The following is a 25,285-nucleotide window of genomic DNA, read 5'->3' on the forward strand; positions in this document are numbered from 1 at the left end:
AACGGGTCCAGTAATTTCAAACACTGACATCTGGTACTGTTGATCAATGTTGATGTGGCCCCCTCCATTGATTAGGCCCTGGGTAATCCCCTACTCACCTAAGTAAAGTTCCTGTCCCTGTTTTTGGGCCTTCCCTTCCTTGCTTCCTTTTGTAGAGGGCAGAACTTCAGGTGTGCCATTGCAGCATGGAGGAGGCATGAAAGGAAGGGAAACAGAAGACACAGCTTGTCTTCTGCTTCAGTAGCCAACCTAAGAGCTAGGGTGATTTGATGGAGGGAGTGCTAGTTTTGGTTTGGCAAGACCTAGTCTCGACTCCCCTCTCAACCATCACACTCACTGGGTATCTTGGTATCACTGTCAGCCTTCCTGATGATAGGATGGTCTCCCTGAAGGAAAGGTGTGATAAAAAGATAAGAGCAATGGCATTAAGGTATGAATAGAATCTCTTGGCTGCAACCTGGAAGACCTTCTTGTCTATCTTCTCCGAAACCTCAGCTGATATCAACCACTGCGTTCAGAAGGGGACAGAACACATCATTATAACCAATCTCTAAATTAAGCCCCCTGGGAGACTGATTTAGGGTTTCTCATGATGACATTTTAGCAGTGGCCTTTTCAGACTGACACGGCTGTGCTTACATGTAGATAAGATCACATTCCAAACAACGCAAAAAGTGAAAGATCAGAGTTTGACATTTATTGCTGGCCATTTGTCACTTTAAAAGTAGCACAAAAGTTGAAAAGCTTGACTGTCGTATAGAAAATAGACTCTCAGTTTCATGACAGTGATGTATATCAAAATGCCTTGCTACGCACCATTAATCTCTCACAACTAAGAATGGGCAACGCTCCATACTAGTGGGCCCTTCAAGTTCTAACAAGCCAGCTGAAGAAGACTTGAGCCACATGAGAGAAATACATAATATTATTCCAGTGCTGCAAGAAGCAGAGGAACTGCAGAAAGTCCTGCAACGCTTCAGGAAGCACTCAAATTACAGTAGTGGCCTAAAGAGAATGCCCACCATTAGAAGCGACACAGTGCTGACATACACATTGAGCACATATGAATGGAAGCATAACAAATGAAAAGGAAAACATGCAATGCTTCCTTCCATCACCCAAAAGAGCCTATTAAAAAAACAAAACAAAAACAGATCCAGTAATGAAAGGGGGGGAAGCAGCAAAGTGGATGCAAAAAATATCTCTGAGTATCAGCTGAGGCCTACTGAGATCTGACAATTATGGAAGAGAGCTTTTCAGTCAGCAACAGCCAGAGGAAGTGGGATAATAGGCAAAATATCTGCCTGTGTGCGCTTTTTAATTGAAAGTGCAATCTTCAAGTACAACCCATTAAGTATTGCTCCATTTCAAGTCCCATTAAAGAAAGGTAGCTGTAAAGGAGAGTAACGAACACATGGGTCGCTTGAGTACTGCTGTCCGCAGGGAAGGAAGTGATGGGAGAATGGAAAGGAAACAAAGAGGTTTGTTGCATAGAGGAAGAGGTGGGCGGATGTCGTGAGCCACCTTGGCTGCATGTGCAGAAGGCCATTCAAGGGAACAACGTCTGGCACTGAGTCATGCCTCAATTCTAAGGTAGACCATTGAAAGGGAGGAGAACACGGCAGTGTATGTGTTTTAAGGCCTGTAGTACAATTTGGCCTTGCATAACAACAGTGACAAAAGACTGTATTCCTTTCTTAAATTTCTTCCTTTGCCATATTTGTTCTCCCATCATCTTATAACAAGGGAGCTGTTTCCAGAAGAGAAGTGGGAGAGATTCTGTGGTTGCCATCAGGAGATGTTTGGTGTCACCTGCATTGACCTGGGTAGTCCTAGGAGCCTTCATATGGGAGTTGCTTAATGGATACTTTGTCTTGACCTGTTTATAGGTTGTGGGCTTACTTAAATGTTTATATATGTTAAATGAACTGTAAATGGTTGAGTCATTGTCTTTTCCCAGTGTTACGTTGCACTGATATTGTATGTTTGATTATGAATTGTCACTGAATTACAGTATCTAGACTTTGATATTATTATTATTTTGTGAACCGCTTTGAGCACAGATTTACTTGTGGAAAAATGGGGTATGTAAATAAATTGGCAAAGGTAAAGACATTCAGCTGTATTTTCCATCGTGGCTTTCCAGTCTAAATGATTTTGGGGCTCTGTTTTTCTTGCAATAGTCATGTACCCTTTACAGCTGGAAAGCATTTTCACAGAATTATTGCATACAATGTGATAGGCATGGATATAGTGAAGGAAAACCAACCTAACAGCCACAGTGTAGGAGCAAATGTTTGCATTGTATTTTATTCCATTGGCTGATACATTACCTGCTTGAGTCTCCATGACACTCTCTGGTCCAGTCTTGCTGTTCATTTCATTAATTCTCTTTCAATGGCAGTTCCACTGTTCAGCCATGTTCCAGGTGATCCCATGTAGCTACTTCCATCTTGGTACCTGTAGTTCTATCTGGGTGTCCCTAAGCTACAGGAACATGGAGTTTACTGGAAGGACCAATGTTGGGAATGCTATGAATGACTTCGGTGTATTCACAACAAAACTCCAACATTTGGTGCTGGAAATGGCCGTAATTATTTACGCCTTCTTCACAACTGGTGGCAGTGTTTACATGACCTGAGAAATGCATAGTAATAGTCATTGACAGTAGATTTGTTTCCTGTCTTTAATAATGCTTGAGTGATAACCTGGTCACTGAAATTGTAGATTCCTAAGTATGCATTGCTTACCTAAAATTCAACATACTTAACTGAAGCAGACAGTCAGCATGGTTTTATCATAAGAGGAAATCTATGGTGGAGCTGAAATAAATGTATTCACCAGAATTCTGTAAGTATACTGATCTCAAACAGTCTGTAGATATTCTTACAATATTTCCTGAAATATTCACTGGAGATTTGCTATCAACACTTGTCATACTAGTACATTTGATGACAGTATTTGATGCCTGACAGTACAAACAAAATGATATTTAGCATGTGGCAGCATACTGAAGATAAATGCAATGGTATTTGGTATTTTATATTATTTGACAGCTGACAGTTTTTGATGCCTGCTAAAATGAAAACATTTAAGAGACGTCGGAAAGTTCTGAGGTAAAATGATTTTAATTCTGAATTTAAAACATTTCAAATTCGGGGTGGATTTCAAATATTTGCGAACGATCATTTCAGCTCCTGTTTATAATGATTTGCTTCTATCAAAACATGGAAAGAAGAAACTGCAAAGGAGTCTGAAATGAAGGTGTGGCAAAAGAGAGACCACTATATGAAAACCAACGATGTCCCTTAGCTTGTTTTATGTCTGGGGACTCACGTTAACAGTTTCAGAGTTTAACTGCAACTTACTTACGTTCACTTTTTGACTCAGCGCTCTAATTGTGGGACGAGAAAAGACACAACTGCCATAGCAGCCATGACTAAAACACACCATCGAAACCTTATTCTCCCCACCTTACATGCAGTTAACAGATGAACGGCCAATGTGCGTCTAGAGTTAACATGCTTGTTGCACACCTACCAGGCCTACTGATTCCTAGCATCCATATTCCATAAATGAATAGAATCATTCATGTAGCGCACACAGAACATGAAAGCACTTTGCCACTTAAGTTCCAGCTCTTAAGCAAGTGTTGTATGCTACTAAGTCAGGTGTGGAGAACATATGGCTCTCTAGGATTTGCTGAAATACAATTCCCATCATCCCTGGCAATTGTCCATACTTGCCAGGACTGCTGGAAGTTGTAGTTCACCAACAATTGGTGGTCAAAAAGTTCCACAACCAAGTCATATTCAGAATAAGACCATTGAAAGTAAACACAGCTGAAGTCTGTTGTTTTCAATGGGTCTACCTCAGTATACGACTTTGCTGGATGTAACCCATATTACTGGTGTTATTCGTGGTTGTTCTCCACAGTTTTTTGGTTTTTTTGCTCATAGAAAGGCATTATGGGTATTCCACAGGAAATCTAAGTCTCCTATACCACCTGCCATTAGCTCCACAGAACAAATGCACTTCTCAGCAATAACAAAAGTCATTTATTGTGCTTGTGGTGAACTGTTGCTTTTCGTTATACCTGTGACTTTACGCTTGCATTGAGGTTTGTTTGCAATGCCAGACACACACACACACACTATATATATATATATATATATATATATATATATATATATATATATTTAATATCAACAATATGCTCTTTTTCTCTTGAATGACTATGATTCTGAGACAAATTTTGAAACCTTTCTTGCAGGAGAGCAATTACTGATTTAAATAGTGTTTTCCACCTTCTTGGTACATCACTATTTAAATTGTCACTATGTAATTCTGTGCTTTGGAAAATATTAAACATACTTCTTATACAATGCATGTGTTATATTTGAATGTGAACTACAAGAATGCTTGAGATTGAGAACTGCGGTCAATATTTCAATGATGATAATTATTAATACTTCTGTTCCCGTTAGCTATTTTTCTCCACTATATTTCTATTTTGTTGTGTCACATACAGAAAGACCTGTAATTCAGTTTGCCCCACCGAAAGAAGGCAACTGGGTGAAATGCGCACATTTTGTTGTTGTTTTGCGCTGCAAACAAGTAATCTCACATTCCAAGTGTTTCCAAACCAACCAACCAACCAACCAACCTGAAACTAGAAAACCCAAAGAGAATGATGTTTTTGGCAGTAATCCATTAAATGTTCGCCTGCTGTCAAATGCAGCAAGTAAACACCATTGCAGTGAACTGGAATTGAATAGCAGTATGTTTCCTGAATGGAAATTCAAAACATGTTCCAGCCAAAGTTAACTACTTTTGAGCCCACTTACCTTCCATGGGAGAGCTAAGGTTATATTTAAGTCTCTCCCACGGAAATCAATGGGGAAAAGAAGCATTTAGCTTTGACTCAATCATGCCTCAGTCCCTTGGTTTAAAACAAGGGCATGATAGCTACTTTTGTCACACAACGTCTGCAACATTTAACACTCTCTCCCCACACCTCTGCCCATCACAAAAGGAAAACTAGAACGTACTGTACTTACTATAGAAAGTTTGGGAGGTCCACAGACTCAAAATAAAATCACAGTCCACAATCCTCTTTCAGAACATAGCATCTTAATCCAAATAATATCAGAAAGGTTAAAAATTTATCAAGCATGATGTAAGACACATAGGAAAAAACCAATTCGGTCTAAGAGGTCTTATATACTTAGTGTGTAAAAGAAGCCATCACACAAATATAATCTTGCGGGACATAAAAAATATCATTGACTGCACACCCTCTTTATTTGGAATAGGGAGTTCAACTCTTGGTTTGTAAGAATATCAACAATGGAAGATGATTGTGGGGGAAAACATTGCAAGTGGTTGCAGTGGCAAAAATCTCCGAAGGAAATATATATGCAGAGGCTGATGTGGGCAGGGGTTCTTTTATTCTTTCCAATGATCAAGATAATATTCCTTGGATTTCCCATAGCAAAAGTAGAGCATGCCATGCCACAGAAAGACAAGGAGGCTGTCTTTCATACATGGAGCTCAGTGGGTGCATTATTCTCCCACAAGCACATCGGGATAATGAGGGATCCAAAAAGCATGGCCTGTGAGGAACGGGCAAAAGCCTAGCCTGAGGAAGAGACGGTTAAGCAGGGAATTAATGCTGTCTTCAAATATCTGAAGGGGTGTCTAGAAGATGATGGGACAGGCTTGCCCTCTGTTGCTCCAGAGGGCAGGACTGCCTTATCTTGGAGCAAGAGGTCACCAACTCCTGGCGCCGTTCCCGGACTAAGTCTGTGCGTCAGAGTGTGGTCAGGATGTAAGATAAGATAGACAGAGTGCCATCCCTGCTCCACTGGAACAGCCAAGGCCATCCATTGCCATCACAGACTGATAAAGGAGAGCGCTTTGAGCACTTGTTTATACAGCTGCCTTTCTGTTTATACATTGACTCAAAAGCTCAAGTTAATGCATTTTAGAAATGCTCCCTTGGAGGAGGAAAAATGTGGATTTTGGGGCCCGTTTCAGACTGACTGCCCAGTCAGGTTTCAGGTTTTGGGAACCCATTCCTTCAGTTGAACACTGCATAAACAGATTTTGATATATCACACTGTGAAAGTTCATTTCAATATGTATATATTTGGAGGACTGGGGGGAGGGAAACCCGTGTACAGCGCAATCCAATACATATCCACTCGGAAGTAAGTTCCACTGAGCTCAGTGGAATTTACTCCCAGTGTACAAGACTGCAGACTTATGGAGCAATTGTAACTTCTGACTGGAAAAAGAAGTGGGACTGACAGGGCCGGCCCAAGACGTTTTGGCATCTGAGGCGAGCCACAAAAAGGTGCCGCCGCCGCTGCCAGGGAAGAAAGGGTGAGTGAAGATACCTTAAAAATGTATGAAGTACTTCCTTTGGCCTTCTAGATTGCTGTTTCTTCTCTATGATTGTGGCCTCGTCAATCCTCCCACTGCACAACAACAAGCAGAACCAGACATAGGTGCCATCTTGTGCCAAATATTGTGGGTGCCCACGACAAAGGGCTTCAACTTTGCCCATTGACTTTGTGGGTACCCAGCATCCACGGCCTACTGGAGTTGGCTCCAGTGGAACCAGGACTGCATTCACAGTCAAGTTCTGTTGTGTGTGTTGTGTTGTTTTTTATTATGTGTTTCTAATTTGTTTGAGAAAATTTCAATATAAATCTTTTTAAAAAAACAAAACAAAAAGGCAGATAATTCCTCAGTAATTGAGAAATATTAGGGGTATACAATCATCCTTTCCTCATACACAAGACATATTTAGTCTTACTGGAACACGGGGGCAGAACCTCCACAATTGCTTTGACTTTTAGAGAAATTGAAGGATGCTCTGCAGATGATAGAAGACTCTGTGGCATTCCTATGTGTGATTCTTTAAACTGTCCTTGAAACTCCTCAGATGTTTGGCCTGAAATTTCAAGGGGAGGGGTGGGGATGGCGACAAGGCAGCTCTAGGGCAGGCTAAGCAAGCCATGTGCGATGATTTCTTTTCACACCCATGGAATTTGTTACGTCTTTTTCAAATGCAAGTCATTTTAAGTATGCAAACAAAAACAAAAAAAGGATGCACACCATGTCTTTAAAGTTTGTGAATATTGCATAAATGGAGGAACAATAAGTTTAAAAATTTTGAATAGGCACTTACTGGAATTACAGTTAATCCTGATACAGTCTAGATGGGGAAGAATAGATGAGAAATGAAAATTTATCCTTCAAAGTAATAGCTGCAGACATCCAATAAAATCACAGTCCACCCTTCCGGGGACAGACACATGCAAACATGGCCACTGCGTGTTCAGATTCTTTCGGTATTGCCATAGAACGCAGATATATGGTGATAAAAAACTTTATAAATAGAAGTGAGTAGAAATAGAGGATAAAAAAAATATGGCCAATTTCAAACAAAGCTACATGGTGACAAATCTAAGTGGGGAATAAAGGCTTGTGGAGAAACTGGTCCAGACACTGGATTTAAGCTGGCTGCCACTTTCTCCCCCATATATGAAAGAACAGATTAATCTTCTCAATTTTAATTTAAAAAATAATAAAAGTGCTCCGTCACAATGGGGAATAGTACAAGCCAAGCCAATAATCACACATTCTGGATCACAGTTAATACCTCAAAGGAGGATGCAACTTTAAAAGCTTAAAATTGTAACATTCCAACCACCTTAGATGGTCTCTCAATCCTCGGAAATACACTTAGCTTTTACTGAAGTCATTCAGTAAACATAGGAAAAGTGACTTCGCCATCTCCTCTAGAAATCTCTTATTAGATTAAAGCGAAGCAATATTATAATTTGCTTTTTGACTTTTGAGAGGATGCTTTTCGACATCTTCTCTCTTGTGGGCGTTAGCAAATTTATTTCTGCCTTCACGGTGAATAACAGGCGGGGCAATGCTTTTATTTTATTCATAATGTAAGGGGAATGTGCACTTTGTATGGGCAAATTGAAACACCCTTCTCAAATTAGCAGCATACTCATTTGTTCCTCTACATGGTCTTTAAGGATCATCAATATTATTGCTTTTATTTCTTAAAAAAATAACAACCTAGATTTTGTTTCCATGTAGCTGAGTTTGTCATGTGTCGTCAACCGCATCAGAAAAGTGGTGGCAAACAGCCAAGGCACATCACCTACATGCCTCTGTCTACAGAAAGCTTTCTTGAAAGAGCCCTCTCCTGGCCACTATCCTACAACCATCAAGACTATTAAAATAATGCATCGGCTTGCAGGAACTCCAAAATGTCACTAGAGGGCTCTATCTGAAGCTAAAGAAGAGCGTCCTCCCTATTGCAGAATCGAATTAATATAATCAAAATTCAATTATCTCGCATTCCTATACAAAAAAAATGGATTTTGAATATATCACTCTGCCCTGCTAGCTTTCGCAATTTAAAAGCGGAGTCACGCCGGAGCGAAGGGTTTTGTTTTGTTTTAAACTCTTTACAAAAAGTCCTGAAAATAATCTCTCTCACACACACAAAAAAAGGAAGTCGTTCTGCTAAACTTGCATTTGGTTCCTCGGTGAATAACACAACGATCAATTATTTCTAAATGCTATATAAAAAAACTAGGAAAGCATGATATTATTTCTGCAGGAGAGCTTATGTGGTTTGTGTTCACATGGCTGTTTGCTGAGGGCCGCAGACTTTGGGCATTGAAGGGTCGTGTTATTTGTGACACACACACACAAGATCACTATGAAGTTGTAGCGGGGGGAGTTCTAAAATAAAATAAAATGAGGGAGGGAGATGGATTTGAAAGGATGTAATGTCAGGCTGCTCTATAGAGAAGACCAGAAAAAAACAAAAACATGGCTTGCAATCAGGTTTCTGTTACTTGCATATATTTTATGTGTTCTAACACACTGAGCCAAAATCAAGTACAACATACTGGAAAGGGCTAAATAGCTTTCTGGTTTTTAACAGAGTAGGTTCTGATTATATGCTGGGGCAAACTCAGTTCGCATGAGCAAACTCTTCAGGACAACAGTGTGGTTTTGGGCTGTGCACACATCACTGGCTTAAAATGCAGCAAGTTTGTTTTCCCTACAGCTGAGCTTCAAATCACATTTGTAAGACACTGTACACATTATTACAGCCAGATGTGTTTGGAAGTCGCTCGTTATGGGTTGACTCCAGGATCCTTTTTTGGGGTGTGCATTTCCCCACTCCTGTACTCCCCTCTCTCTCTCTCTCTCTCTCTCTCTCTCTGTGTGTGTGTGTGTGTGTGTGTGTGTGTGTGATTAGGGCTAGTGTGCTAATAACTCAATTTTCCTTTTCTAGAGCTTCTTTTCAGAAGGAATAGAAAAATCTGAAGCTGTGTCATATTGGTATAAGGCTACAGCCTCTTGTAAAGGTAGACCCCCCAGGTTGTAGGTTGTTCATCCTGGCATTTCCTTTTGCAAAGTAAGATTCCTAGGCTGTGTGTCTCAGGCTTGATCAACCTGGTGCACACAGCTTGGCTGTTGTTTAAAGTTCACTATCCAGTTCCAAACTGGCTTGTAAAAAGGGCATGGGGATCTTTGCATTCCTTCTGTTCTCAAATTGGATTAAAGCAGGTCTGGGGTGGGGAAGCTAATCAAAACACAGTTCTTCTCAAGAAACTACAGGGCAGATGTGAATTGTGGCTATCACCATGTGGCTATCACCATGTGGCTATCACAAACCAGCAGTGTGAACACATTGGATGCAGAGTCAACCGGAGTGTGTACACAGCCTTAGAGCCCCAAATGTACATGAGCACCACTTATTATGAAAAGACCGGAATGGCAGCTCTGACTTTAAACTGCTTGTGTGAGTGGACTGCCTGGTTGGGGCAGGGGAGTTTTTTTCAGTTGCCACCCCGCACCCCCTTGGCATCAGAAGAACTGACTCTCTGGGAACCCAAATCCTGTGCTCCACAGAAGCTGCATGAAACATTGTGCATGAAGCTTGCATGCACAATGCAGACACACCAACAGAGCTTCCCCAGTACCCAGGGGCATGTGTTTTGGACTAGGATTTATTTGTGTAACGCAGCAATATGGGAAATCCTGGGCTGAGAAACGCACCTCGTTGGGTAAGATACTAACAAAACAAAAACAGGTTGCCTACTAATGCTGGTGGTCTTCTCTTTTTAGAACAGACTGCGGTTCAGAATTAATAATGGTGGGTTATGGTGGAGTGTGTAAAGATGAAATTAAACTCAACGAATAATGAACTTATGTATGTTGCAAATATATGTATATGCATGAGAACTGCATATATATATTTATGTTTCATTTGATTTTTTCAGTGGCCAACAGGCTGTTGAATAGGTGTTTGCAGGCAAAGACGCACACCAAAAAAGGATGTTGGAGATGTTAACTTCATGGTGGGAGTTGGGGAGGGACGTTACCTAGGTTGACTGTTAGCTTAACTCGCCCTGCATCCAATTCCAAACGCAGCGTGTCAGCAGATTCCCTCGAAGTGGTGGCCATTAGAATGCCATACGCTCGCTGAGACCTGAACCGCAAGGACACGTCTTCTGCCTCGGTGTGCATCACCACGGGGAGTTGTATTTTCATAAACATGCTTCCGTCGTAGCTTAAAACGGTTGCCTCTGAAAATGGACAAGAGGGAAGATTGCGAGGGAATTACAAACCTGCGTTTCTGCATGCAAGCGAGTGCCACGAGTCGCAGCATCAAAAAAACTGCTGAGTCAAGCACGGCCAGCCCAAGACATTTTGGCACCTGAGGTATTAAGTTGTGAGTGGACATAGCAGATGACACAGAGATTTTTCCAAGTGGTTCTTTATAGTAAGCTGGAACTGAACTGAACTGCAAACAGCTCAGCCGGCCTGCTTTCATAGGCAGCCGGCTGTCAACATTGTAACAACAACAACCCAGGGTTTCCTGCTGAAATTAGCTTATGTGGACCTGAGTGAAAACTTTATACACAATACCCCCTGGTGGCCAAGGTGAGAACTTCAATACATAACATGAGGCACTCCTCTCTCCCTGCCAGGGAAGAAGGGGTGAGTGAAGATCTACACCAGGAATAAGGACAGAATACACACCAGGAAGTAGGGTGGGAGGATACCAGCAGTGACTCCTATTCACCAAGAGGCCAGTGTAGAGGCGGCACCGGGAGGGCTACAGATCCAGCCTCCAATGAAAACATGGCGGCAGCAACAGGCAATGCATTCCTTGGAGGTTGGATCTGCTACCCCTGTGGATTCTGCTGCCCAAGACGAACCCTGTACCACATTGCATCTTATAGTGTAGGAGAGGCTTCCTCAACCTCAGCCCTCCAAATGTTTTGAGACTAGAGTTCCCGTCATCCCTGACCACTGGGTCCTGTGAGCTAGGGATCATGGGAGTTGTAGGCCAAAAACATCTAGAGGGCCAAGGTTGAGGAAGCCTGGTGTAGGACAAGTAAGGTAAAGGACCCCGGGACAGTAAAGTCCAGTCAAAGGCGACTGGGGTTGCAGTGCTCATCTCGCTTTCAGGCCGAGGGAGCTGGCGTTTGTCTACAGACAGCTTTCCGGGTCAGGTGGCTAGCATGACTAAACCGCTTCTGGTGAAACAGAACACCGTGACGGAAACCAGAGTGCATGGATACACTGTTTACCTTCCCCACTACAGTGGTACCTATTTATCTACTTGAACTGGCATGCTTTCGAACTGTAGGTTGGCAGGAGCTGGGACAGAGCAACAGGAGTTCACTCTGTTGTGGGGATTCAAATTGCCTATCTTCCGATCAGCAAGCCCAAGAGACTCAGTGGTTTAGACCACAGCGTCACCCTCGTCCCTTGTAGGACAAGTATTGTATCCCAGTATGGCCACTGAAGCTGGGGCAACACAATACATAATAAAAAAAAACCCTTCCAGTAGCACCTTAGAGACCAACTAAGTTTGTTATTGGTATGAGCTTTCGTGTGCATGCACACTTCTTCAGATACAATACATGTTAGGCATTTTGGTGCAGCAGTCATTGAACTTCTGAACATTTATTTCCTTGGGTAGCATCTCTTCTGATTGGATTGCCTATTGTGGAATGTACATTAGAAGCATTTTCCCCCTTTTTTCCTGCCTTCCCCTGCAGTCTGGTTACTGTTCCAAGGAGACTGGTATACACTAAACACTGCTGGAGCAGAAGTTTATGCTCCAAACAACTGGAAGAAATGCTTAATAATATGCTGCTCGTTAAGCAGAATCACAGCCTCTAGGGCAAGGAATTATACTATCATTTCTGCACTGGGAATGCAACCGTGCACAGAGAGGAAATGGCTTTATTAAACAACACCAGGGGGCAGCTGTATCTAGGGGGCTGCGGGAGGGGGCAGGGGGAGAGAGCCAGGACAATAAGTTTTAGGACAGTCCCTCTGAAAAGTAAATAATAAAGGGTTATCCAGCAGTTGGTGTGAAATGGAGAAATTTATTGCTAGTGCATGGAAGAACATAAACAAGCAATACCCACAATCCTGTGCATTTCTGCACAACATTAAATTCACCAATTGGCCAGGATGACCCAGCAGGCTCACTCTCACACACAGAAAAACAACCCTCCTGGTTTTGCTGTTTTGCAAAGTTTGTCACGCCAGGCCCCTTGGAACACACACAAGGGGAAGGGCCATAGCTCAGCAGGAGAGCATCTGTTTTGCAAGCAAAACATTCCATATCCACTCCCTTGTGCAAAGAATCCTGCCTGAAATCCTTGAGAGCCACTGCCAGCCAGTGTGGGCAAAACTAAGCTAGATGGAACAATAAGCTAACTCAGTAATAGGCAGCTTCCTATGGGTGCTGGATTGCATTGAGCTTGGCTGGTATCAAGCTGTGGAGGCCCCTACTGAGATCTAATTCTGTGCAGTAGGGGTTGCCGCCTAAAGCTTTGGGATCAGCTTTAATTGATGAAGGCATGTTTTAATAATAATAAGGCTATCGTCCAATGGGAAATGGGAAGCAAAACATAATCACAGTCTGTTGTAACAATGAATGATCATTCTTGCTTACTAACAATATAATGCACTTTCTATTACCTAGTTTAACACTTTAAAATTACCCAGAAGAGTTTGTCTACGTTGTCTTAATCAGTGCTTTTTTGGAGGGGGGAAAAGGTACCACTGTACAATTTCTGGTAGAGAGCCTTACACACCAGAAAAAGACTGGAATGATCATTCCCTGCTAAATTGCCCAAATTCCATTTGGTTATTTTGATGTAGGTTTGGAGCTTAATGCGCTGCAGATTCAGCTCTCCTTTGCACCAAGCCAAGCTAACAAAAGTGCTACTTTCCCCCAAAGGATGCTGTGCCAAAGAGGTAGGCAACCTGGGGTCCTCCAGATGTTGCCCAGCCACGACAACTATTCCTGATCATTGGCCATGCTGGCTGCAGCTGATGGGGGTGGGAGCCCAAAAACATGATCTAGGGGACCACAGGTTCTGCATCCCTGCCCTAAAGCTCTACAGCAAAGAGATGGTATTCCCCATGAAGTTGTTACAGAAAGTGCCACACTTTTAACATTTGGAAAAGAAAAAAAAGTGCCAGTACAGTGGTACCTCGGGATGCGAATGGGAGCCATTCCGGAGCCCCGTTCACATCCCGAATGGAACGCAAGACGCAACGGCGCGTCTGTGCATGGGTCGTGTTTCGCAGCTACCGCGCATGCGCGTGACATCATTTTGAGCACCTGCGCATGCGCGAGCGGCGAAACCCAGAAGTACTGCGCTCCGTTACTTCCGGGTTGCCATGGAACGCAACTCGAATGCGCTCAACCCGAAGCACATTCAACTTGAGGTATGACTGTACTGCGTATCCTTGAGTACCCCCAGAAAAAAACAAAAACACTGGTCTTAATAATGCTTACAACGTTCCTATAAGGTTGGCTTTTGCAAAAAGGCACGGGGAGGGACAGATAGGGTCTGCCTGAGATCTTTTGGCACCTGAGGAAAAGGACGCCACTGATGCCTCCAGCCCAGATCCAGACCCACACCCCGGGAGGGTGGAGGAGACCAACAGCAATGCAGGAGCTTTGCAGGAATACCATGTTTTCTGTCAGGGAACTGCCATCGGAGCTAGAGGCGGAGGGAAGGCTCCAGAGGGATGCTGGAGAGGGTCCCAGTAGGCAGCCCATCTTCTGGGGAAGGAAATCAGCGTAACACCAGTGGAGAAGGGGGGCAGATGGGGGAATCGGAGAGGAGGCTCCAGGACTCTTCACCGGAGACCAGTGGAGAGAGCACGGGTCCTCCGCTGCCCACACCCTCCCTGCGCAGAAGACTTCTGTGCAGGGAGAGTAGGAGGAGACTTGGCATCAAAGAACTTCTTTGCTGGAAGAAGTTCAAGAAACGCCCACTGACGGATTCTGCCAGCGACTGAGACAGCCACGAAGTGAAGGGCTGTCCAGACAGAAAGGGTTCAACCAGGTAACCTAGCCAGGAGTGGCAGCAACTTACGCACGAGCAACCCCTAGAACTATTATATTTTCACTGAGAAGTGTGGCAAAAAGAGGGTGTTCTGCAAGGCGTTGCTGTTGCTGTCCTTGGCTTTGGGCTGTGTCTTTACCTTCCCCGAAGCAAAACCAGAAGGTGGTGGCACCAAGGACAGATCAGGATCTCCCACCCACTGTGGGTTGCCTCAGATTACTTCATTGGTATAATAATAATAATAATAATAATAATAATAATAATAATAATAATTTATTTATTTATACCCCGCCCTTCCCGGTTCAAAAACCGGGCTCAGGACAGCTAACAACAAATTTAAAACACTTTGAAACACTTAATTATAAAAGCAGCATAAAATACAGTATAAAAACATGAATAACAATAACAATAAAAATAAAAATCAACTAGATAATCCTCAGGGCTAGCGGCTGAATTGGTCCTACTTGGGCCAGTGAGGAGGCCAGGGGAGAATTAGCTGTGGGGTCTCAGAGCGGGTGATCTTCATAAAAGGGGAGGGGGAGGGAAGAGAAGGGAAATAAAAGATCAGGCTGAATTCAAATTAAAGACCAGGTGGAATAGCTCTGTCTTACAGGCCCGACGGGAGGAGGTTAAATCTTGAAGGGCCCTAGTCTCATGGGACAGAGCATTCCACCAGGTCGGAGCCATCACTGAAAAGGCCCTGGCCCTGGTGGAAGATAGTCTGACTTCCTTAGGGCCCGGGACCTCTAAACTATGGTTATTCATGGACCTTAAGGTCCTCTGCTGGGCAGACCAGGAGAGGCAGTCCCATAAATACGAGGGCCCTAAGCCACAAAGGGATTTAAAGGTCAAGACCAGCACCAACCATGCTAGGGCACCAAGCTAGCTATGGCCCACCTTTCTAGCCCCCCCTCAGAATCTGTCACCTGAGACAGCTGCCTCATTCTGTCTCATGGTAGAGCCGGACCCTGAGAACATAAAGCAGTGGCTTGCTCAAAGCAACCGGGTGAGTTCAGTGGTAGGGTTTGAGCCGGGCACATTCCAACTCACAGCTCTGGCACTACCTGAGGAAGGCAATGCTGCAATGTGTTGAATGTTCCATCAGCCCAGGCATTTCGGCCTGCCAGAGGGAGTAACCCCCACTCTTCCACAGTGTTATGGGCTGGTTGGATGCAGAAGAATGGTGGGAGGAACCAGCTGGGGAAGAAGGCTCAGAGCCTGGGGAGTGGTGGTGGGACATCGATGAGTGTTCAGAGGGAGAAGACTGGGACGAGAAGGTGTCGGAAGCTGAAGAAGCAACAGGACTTAGTGAGCTGGGGGAGTCTGTGGCAGAGAGAAGTGCAGAATCAGAGGCAGAAGCTGAAGCAGGGGAGGGAGGGGAGGGAGGTCAAGAGGCAGAGATGAGACAGGCTGGTGAAGAGTCGCAAGCGTCTCCCTTTCCTGCTGCAACAAGCTCCTCTCCCCCTTGTCTCCCAGAACCAGTAGAAGCATGAAAAGGGTGGAGGAGAGGTTGGCTGCAAGGCACAGTCTCTGATTGCTTGGGAAGGCCCTGGAGAGGAGGAGACTTAAGATGGCTGTGAGGAGGTGGGGACTTCCAGTCTTGGCAACTGATCCATGGGGCCAGTTGTCATTAGGCCTGGCATTCAGCCAAGTCTGTGGAGATTGTTTTGTTTATAATAATAATAATAATAATAATAATAATAATAATAATAATAATTTATTATTTATACCCCACCCATCTGGCTGAGTTTCCCCAGCCACTCTGGGCTGCTCCCAATCAAGTGTTAAAAACAATACAGCGTTAAATATTAAAAACTTCCCTGAACGGGGTTGCCTTCAGATGTCTTCCGAATGTGAGGTAGTTGTTTATCTCTTTGACATCTGATGGGAGGGCGTTTCACAGGGTGGGCGCCACCACCGAGAAGGCCCTCTGCCTGGTTCCCTGTAACCTCACTGCTCACAGCGAGGGAACTGCCAGAAGGCCCTCAGAGCTGGACCTCAGTGTCCGAGCTGAACGATGGGGGTGGAGACGCTCCTTCAGGTGTTTGTTTGCCAACAAAGCGCTAACTCAAACTTTGAACTGTGCCCTGGGTGGGTGTCGCCCAATCCCCAGGAGCCAATTTCATGGGCCGTACAGGCAGGGGAGCCCCATTGTTCATATGGCTGTCCATGTGCGGGCTTCTGCTGATGGGACTCTTTAGCCAAATCCCAATAGGCTATGCAATCTCTGCTCAAGAGGAAGAGACTCTTCTGTGAAGAAGCTCTGTCGTAAAGCGCATGAAGAAAACTCTCAGTTCAATCCTGGTCTACTCCAGGTTGTTGTTGTTTTAAAAAAAGGTTGGGTAGGAGACAATAGGAAAGACTGCCAGCCCAAGACACTGGATGGCTGCTGCCAGTCAGAGTAGTCAGTATTCGACTACATGGAGAAACAGGATAAGATGGCATCCTCTGTATATTTAATATGCAATACCTTTAATCAATGATTTTTTTTTAACTTGCTGAAATATAACTAAGTGGTCCAGCTTAAAACATTTGGACTTTATATTCTTAGCTGGAATAGTATTATTATTATTATTATTATTATTATTATTATTATTATTATATACTGCCCTATACCCGCAGGTCTCAGGGTGGTTTACAGGATAAAATTAGAATATAAAACCACAAAATACATAATAATAATAATAATAATAATAATAATAATAATAATAATAATAGTAATAGTAATAGTAATAATAATAATAATAAAATAACCCCCACCCTTGAGCATCTCTGCTTACTGACAGTAAATGCAAGATATGAAACCCTGAAAAATCATGCATCCTAGCATCTCCGCCTCCCCCCCAATATAATTTCTGTTGATAAATGTCATCTTACACATTTATCTTTTTTGCTGCTGTTGTTGCCTGGCTGAAAACAGACACCTGCAAAAGGCACTGCCGAAAGGCAATCACGTACCACAAGCCCCAATAAAAATCAAAGAGAAAAGCCAAATTATATTGCCATGACATCTGTCCTGCCATCTGCTACAGCTCCCACAAACAAATTAAACCCATCCAGCGATTATCCTGATGTTTTTTACTTTTGGCATAATCAGCTCCGGCTTACAGTGGCAAAATAAGCATGGAACACTTCAGGTTAAGCCTGCAATCCTGTTCATGTTTTCCTGGAAGAAAGCTCCACTGATCACAATGGGACTAATTTCTGAATAGTTGTGCATAGGGTGACACTGCTGCTATTAAACCCACCAGTGAATTTGGGGGCATGAGTGACCCCAAAGATACAGAACTATCAGACATAAACCCCCCACCCCAACCCTTTGCTATTTCATGCTCCTTGTATTTGTGTACGATGAGGGAATGCTAGCTCCCTCCCCATTTCCATGAAAAACGAAGGAGAGAGCAATCCAAGGGTTGATTCTTTGACAAGCGGGAGATCCCTGTGGCGCCACTTCGGGTCATGAGCAAATGAGTGTGTGAATGAACACACATTTCATTTCCCATATTTCATTTCAGCTGAAATGAAATCACAGGCGGGAAAGTTAAGGTGACTAAATTGGGCCTCGGTGTTTAAAGGTTGAATTTGCGGCTCAGGACCCCAATGCCTCACATGTCGTCTCTCCCCACATTAACTCACCCAAACCAAGTGTTCATCATCTGACGACCTTCTCTGTGTGCTCTCTCCAAGGGAGGTGCACAGAACAGGCTTTTTCAGTGGTGGCTCCTCACTTACGGAATGCTCTCCCCAGGAAGCACACCAGGTGCCACCAATGCCTACTTTTAGGTGCCACGCCATTTTTTTTAATTTTTAATCATTTTCAGGTTTTTGGCCTTTTACTTGTGGTGTTTCTGATCCTGCAGCCTCCTTTAGCGGGTAGGATGTGTCAGACCTCCTTTTATTTGTAGATGGATGTTTTCTGTTTTGTTTTAGTTTCATGTTGCTTTTTAATAATAATAATAATAATAATAATAATAATAATAATAATAATAATATATTTATACCCTGCCCATCTGGCTGGGCTTCCCCAGCTACTCTGGGCAGCTTCCAACAAAATAGTAAAATACAGTAATGCATCAAACATTAAAAGCTTCCCTAAAGAGGGCTGCCTTCAGATGTCTTCTAAAAGTCTGGTAGTAGTTGTTCTCTTTGACATCTGGTGGGAGGATGTTCCACAGGGCGGGTGCCACTACTAAGAAGGCCCTCTGCCTGGTTCCCTGTAACTTGGCTTTTGTTGCTTTGAGTTTATCTTTGTTTTATTCTTTTTTAAAAAAAAAATGAATAACTTTAATTAATAAAGCCCTTCACAACTTGAGACCAGTTTACCTACAAGGTCAACTTACCCCAAATGTTCCCACTTGGCCTCTTCAATTGGCGGATTTGGCACTACTATTGCCTTCTTGGAACATCAGGCCAGTGTTGGGAACAGAATACTGGAATAGGTTCTAACACACAGAACTGGCTGTATTTCAAATATGAACACTGGCCATCATCTACTGTAGTTCTACTAAATCAGGAGTTGCCAAGGTGTCACCTTCCAAATGGGTGACACTCAGTTCGAAGAGCATGAGGCTCCTAATATCAGGGTTCTGGGTTCAAGCCTTATGTTGGGCAAAAGATTCCTGCATTGCAGGGGGCTGGACTAGATGATTCTTGTGGTTCCTTTCAACCATTCAATTCCATGATTCTGTAAAATGCTCTTGAGCTACAGCTCTCAGCAGCTGTTATGGCCAACAGTCAGGTACGACGGAGTTGGAGTCCAACAGTATCTTGAGTGCTCCGCGTTGTGCTATCTCCATCCTGCCCTACCTGACAAACTATTTCACACCCTAGTTCTTAGCTACCGTATTTTTCGCCCTATAGGACACACTTTTTCCCCTCCAAAAATGAAGGGGAAATGTGTGTGCATCCTATGGGGCTAATGCAGGCTTTCGCTGAAGCCTGGAGAGCGAGAGGGGTCGGTGCGCACCGACCCCTCTCTCTCTCCAGGCTTCGCGGACCTCTCCGCAAGCAGCGGGAGCCAGCGCTGGGCTCCCACGGCTAGCAGAGAGCTGCCTGTTTGGGGACTGGGGTCGGGAGAAGCTCGGGCCTCCCCCGCCCCAGTCCTGCGCCTGGGGGAAAATAATTCCCCCCCTTTATTTCCCCCCCCAAAAACTAGGTATGCCTTATGGGACGGTGCGTCCTATAGGGCGAAAAATACGGTACATTGTTCTAAAATTTGTGATTCAAACCAGCATAGTTCCCCACACCCCACATGCTCCCTGAAGTGGCTTTGCTTGCTGATGTGAACATATTTTCTTTCCACCCCCCCAAAAAAAAATTGCTTCCTTTTTGAATGGCACGAACAACATTTTAATTGTCGTGTCTACTGGCAAACGAGAACGGTTTATCAGCAACCGCACACGGGTAGGAGCAATAATAGTTCTGTGTGGCAAGCACTGCCTTTGCTGTAGCTTACGGAATCCCAAACGCTGTAATCATATTAATGCATGACCGTTTGGGATTCAACTATTACTGGAAGGAGGCGAAGCAATGCTTTGAAAAGCTGTTCCTTTCCCTCCCCACCCCCCAAGATAGGGAAAACCCTTGGGTAGCATATAATACTCCAGAAGCTGAACAAACACACAACTGATTTCTGTAGGACAAGCAGCCAGATAACACTGTGAATACATCATATTAGTATCAGTCCCAGCAGAGGAGAGTCCGTGTTCCAGAAAATTATATTGGGGGAAATGCCCAAACCATACGTTGTGAGGGATGACAAACAACGTAAACAGAAAGAAATTCCATGCCCTGTCAAAGATACTTACTGAAAATCCTTTTGCTGAAGCATGCTATTAAACTTGCAAAGAATGGTGGTGGGGTTTGTGGTTTGTTTGTTTGTTTTTAGTAGATTTGCATATGCCTGTTCCTTTCTCCAGTGGCTGAGATATGTAAAAATATTCCCTAGTTCTTTTTGATTTCAAAAACTGTAGGTTTCTATCTCTCCCTCCTTCTCTTTCTATTTCATAATGCTGCACTCTTTAAGCAGATGGGGAGGGGAGCAGTGAGGAGAAAAATGTCCCATATGTAATAGCAGGATTTTGCCACAGGGTGGTACACCATGCATATTTAACTGAAGAGTTTTGTAATTCATCTGACAGTCTAGTTAGGCCCCCTCTGCCAGCCGCAGTCCACCAGTAATAGGAACAATCTGGAGGCATCAAAAATAACTTGATTTCTGCCAAAGGCTTGCATCTTCTAAAATAAGAAACAAGGACTCCTTTCGCAGAATAACGTTTTCGCAGCACAAATGGAAGGCTCGGTCTTAACTAGTGCTAAGCTTATAAGGAAGGTGGGTTGTTGTTGTTTTGACAAAGCTTTTGTTAAGGGACTAAAATTAAAACTGCTGATATTGCAATCATGCCACAAATGTGTGGTGTGACCATATTTGGATTGCTGTGTATAGTTTTGGTCACCTCACCTCACCTCAAAAGGGATATTGTAGGATGTGGGGAAAGGGTCAGAAAAAGAGTGAAATTGAATGTTCTAATTCATTCCTCAGTTTCTTAGTCATTATGCCAGGGGTCACCAACATGGTACTTGTGGGTTCCAGCATCAACTTTGTTGGACTGGGCAAGTTGTTCAGACGCCTGATTATTCTCTTCCAAAACAACTACCCTATTCCAAACTTAAAAATGGAAAGCACAATGCTGGTGGTCAGCAAAAGAGGTTTAAAGACTCTCTCAAGGCAAATCTTAAAAAGTGTAGTCTAAACACCGACAACTGGGAAACACTGGCCTGTGAGTGCTCTAATTGGAGAACAGCCTTTACCAAAGGCCTCATGGACTTTGAAGATGCTCAAGCTCAGGACAAAAAAGAGAAATGTGCTAAGAGGAAGGCAAGTTTGGCAAACCCTCACCGTGATCAACTCCCGCCCAGAAACCAATGTTTCCAACTGTGGAAGGACGTGTGGATCCAGATCTGGCCTCCACAGTTACTTACGGACTCACTGCTAATACCGTGTTCATGGAAGACAATCTTACTTTGCTACGAGTGATCGCCAAAGACACCAAAGATCGCCAAAGGACACAGTGAGTGGATCTGGCCTGGATCAGTACTTTAGATGTGGTTGAGAAAGGAAGACGAAGAAAGAGGAGGAGTTTGTTTTGTTTTGCAGAGGGTGCCAGCATGGAGTAAGGCAGCGAAAAGGGACTTGGGCAGATGGGCAGGGAAATGGGAGAGCGGGGGCCTCAGCCTTTGTATTCCCAGAGGCTCCATTGCACTAGAGACAGGGCGTTCTTTCCGGCCCTGAGTAGGGTCTCCAAAGACACCACGTGCAACCCAGCAAGCGGGGCATGTTTAGGGTGATGCTGCTTCTCTGCCTTTCTTTGGCTGCTGTAGGGATGATTGCTGGGTCCAGAGGGAGGAAACTCCCCACCCACAGGCAGCCTTAGCCTGCCTGCACGTGTGACCTTGGGGTGCGGGGCATACTCCCCCTCACAGACAAAGCCACAGCTGTCTGAACATTGTGCCCTCTGTCTAACCTTTTGCGGTCTCAGTAGTCTGCGGTGCCCTGTCTGTAAGCTTTGTCTCTGAGACCTTTTGTCTCCTTCGTCATACACTGTGCAAGGGGAAAATGACGGAGTGGAAACAGGTGCCAAAATAACTTTGTACCACCCCACGATCTTGGGACTGGAAGATGTGTAAAGGTCACAGCCCAAAATGTATCTGCCAGAGTTTGCATATTTGTGTCAATAAAAGGAGCCTCCACAGAGCTGGCTGGCAGCTTGCTTGCAGCTCACCTGTGGCAGCTCACCTGCCTCACGTCTGTCACTTCAGGCTGCAAACCCATTTAAAGTGCACACACCCCAAGAATCCTGTGAGGTGTCTCTTCCAAGCCTACCCTGAGCTGTCGACGTGTGTGGGGAGGGTGTGACAAAAAATAATAATTGTGCTGGGTACCACCTGACCTTGCTACGTATCTGATCAGGTGAAAGAAGTGACCAAACCATTGTGCAGCTGTCCTTTTCTGTGTTTTGAGCTGCGGCAGTCATTACGCCATTCCCCCAGAGCAGCCATTGTGTGACTTGCACCCATGGCAACCTCAACATTCCAAACGTGCCCACTGGGCCGGAGAAGGTTGTCAACCCCTGGTGTGCATGTTGGTTTTCTGAGATGTAAACCAGGGCCTTCCCACCCATTCCCTTAACCTCAATTCTACATTAGCCTTCAGAACACAACACAGAAGTGGTAGCTGCTGCTGCATCACACTGCTAGTTTCTCACCTGCCAATCAGTATCAAGACCCTCAGCAGTTTTGAAGTCGTCTGTGAATGAAAAGGGAATCCATGTTCTAACCAAATGGGTGGTTCTAACCAAATGAATGGGCCTACCTCTCTCACACGATCTGCCCAGGTAGCCTGTACCGGAACAATCGCAGACGTATCTATTCCAGCCGTCCCTGCAAGCTCCACTGTTCCTGCAGGGATTACTCAAGCACGGCTTTGCTGTTTCTCTCGAACACGAGGGTTTCACCCCAGAGGTGCTCTGGATTTCTGCCATTTGGCGGATGTCTTTGCTTTGGCCATCGATAAACAGGTCCCGAATGCAGCCCACATAACCATAATTAAGAAGCGCTGTCCAGACCTCTGTTGGAAAGACGAGGCCTGCTTTGTTTTCCGGCAAGCCTCCAAGGTACAAGTCGTCGTCTAGGTCCAAGATCTCACTCTCTCCAGGTGCAGTATATGGCGTGCGCATAGTGTTGACGGAAATGGTACCTGTTTAGGAATAAAACACAAGGTGTTCAGGTTTTTTTTTGTTGTTGTTAACAATGGAGAAAAAATGCACAACTGTCACTAACAACCTTCTTCTATGCCCTATGCAGCCTAGGACCCACGTACCTACGGGACCACCTCTCCTGGTATGCCCCGCGGAGGACCTTAAGGTCCACACATGACAACATTTTGGAGGTTGCAGGTCGCAAGGTTAGATTGGTCGCAACTAGGACCAGGGCCTTTTCAGTACTGGCCCCGACTAGGTGGAACACTCTGTCACAAGAAACTAGGGCCCTGTGGGACTTGACATCTTTCCACAGAGCTGTTCTGCCTGGCCTTTGGTTTGGACTCAGTCTGACCCTTATGTTTCCCTCCCCATATGGTTTTGATCTATGGACGACTTTTAAAATGAGGCAGCATTTTAAATTGCATTTTAACCTGTATTTTAAATTGTTTTTTCCCCTATTACATTTTTACTGTAAATTTATTGGTGTTAACCACCCTGAGCCCGGCTCTGGCTGGGGAGGGTGGGGTATAAATAAAAATATTATTATTAGCTTTTATATCCCACTTGTAGGACAGATCCATGTTCCCAAAATGACTTTTAATCACAGAAGGAACAATGATTACAAGAAAATAAAAAGGTTTAATAACAGTGCACACTTTTCAAAAGCACAACATATTGGGGGGGGGGGAATGCAGCCTTCTTCAATCATCGTTATAGAAATCAATTAAAGGGAATTTGCATTAAAGATGAATGTGTTGTATAAAGTTTTCCCATTCATGTTTGTTTGCTTATAAAACTAGACCTGAAACTGGGCATATCTGATGATCCAGAGTGCTGATACCATGCCTTTACACTCCATGCCATTGCTTTGGGAAAATAACACACAGAGGAATGACTGAGTCTCCTGCTTCAATCAATGGATCTGGGGAAACCAATCAACTAATGACTAAATGTGTGAATGCAATTTCAAGACATGGAAACGAAACAAATGGAACTTTTTAAAAAGCAGAAAAATAAAATAAAATGGGTTTCTTGCACACCCCTACAACCTGTGAAAACAGAGGTGGCACAGAAGGGAACAACTGCATAAATAAAGCAAGGGTAACCAATATACATTTCAAGGGAGCCAATGGAGGTAGGTTTTCACCCTCCTCCTGTGCACAGAGAGGGAAAGGATTAACTTGACCTCTCTGAAAGAGGTTCTTCCAAAGAATGTGTCCCTGTGGAGAAGACTCTGAATCCATTAGCCACCATTTGCATCTTGGGTGGTGGGGCTGCCCATAACAAGTCCATTATAACAGATTTAAGTCCGAAGCATCGGAGGACTACCTGGCAGCAGTCCAAACCCAGTCCACCAGGGTCTCTTTAACCCTGGGACATGCAAGGCAGGACCTGTGGAGCCCATACCCACTGATGAGCCAGGCCCTTCTACACCAAGCACCTGCATCTAATAGCAGCTGGTGACACAGTGTGCATTGGGCTCTGTTGCCCCCTTGGCATCGCAACACTTCAGGTCATTGCCTGAGAGGAAGAGGTGGAGGTGTGGAGAGCTTGGAGCATTGTGGTACATGGCATCACAGCCACTCTGATGCTTCTGCCACTATACACCACACAACACTGTGCTCTCCACCATCCTACCTGTTGCTAATGTCCGCACTCTCATGCCAACCTGGCAATTTTGCAGGTAACACACCTGGAAGAACTCTCAGAAATGGGAAGTCCAGTGGCCAGTTCCAGGGGATGTGAGAAGAGCCTGACCCTGGGAGGTGCAACATGGTGTCAGATGCATAAAGCCTTCAGTTTACCCTGAGCTGCTTGCTTGTAGCTGTCCATGGTGCTGCAACCACTAGCCTGTCTTGCTCCCTATCCCCATCCTGCCCCTTTGCCCAATCGTGGGATCCTTGTTGAGAGCAGGCCAGGCCAGGCCAACGGAGCAGCAAGAAAGGGAATGGCTGATCGCCACATGTAAAGCACAGCTTGAAAACAGTGTAAATATTAAATAAACACTAACATACACGCAAGACTGGGTATTCATCTGCTCTGTGTAAGCACATTTCCATAATGCATCTGTTCTGTGCTTGGGGG

General features: G+C 44.3%; 1 protein-coding gene across 46 annotated transcripts in view; it reads right to left on the reverse strand.

Annotated features, from left to right (window-relative positions):
* Positions 1–25,285, reverse strand: part of NRXN1 (neurexin 1) — a 988,232-nt gene that overhangs the window by 508,507 nt on the left and 454,440 nt on the right. For 25 of the 46 annotated variants that reach the window (XM_083733052.1, XM_083733037.1, XM_083733022.1 and 22 more), the window contains 3 exons: positions 22,813–23,196; positions 10,437–10,640; positions 7,199–7,225 (listed from right to left, as the gene is read on the reverse strand). In XM_083733052.1, the coding sequence (XP_083589178.1) occupies positions 7,199–7,225; positions 10,437–10,640; positions 22,813–23,196 (615 nt within the window). The remainder of the gene's footprint in view (positions 1–7,198; positions 7,226–10,436; positions 10,641–22,812; positions 23,197–25,285) is intronic. The other 21 variants (XM_083733051.1, XM_083733048.1, XM_083733042.1 and 18 more) reach the window with 1 other exon arrangement.

Source organism: Podarcis gaigeae, assembly GCF_964106915.1.
Source record: "Podarcis gaigeae genome assembly, chromosome: 3".
NCBI lineage: Eukaryota > Metazoa > Chordata > Lepidosauria > Squamata > Lacertidae > Podarcis > Podarcis gaigeae.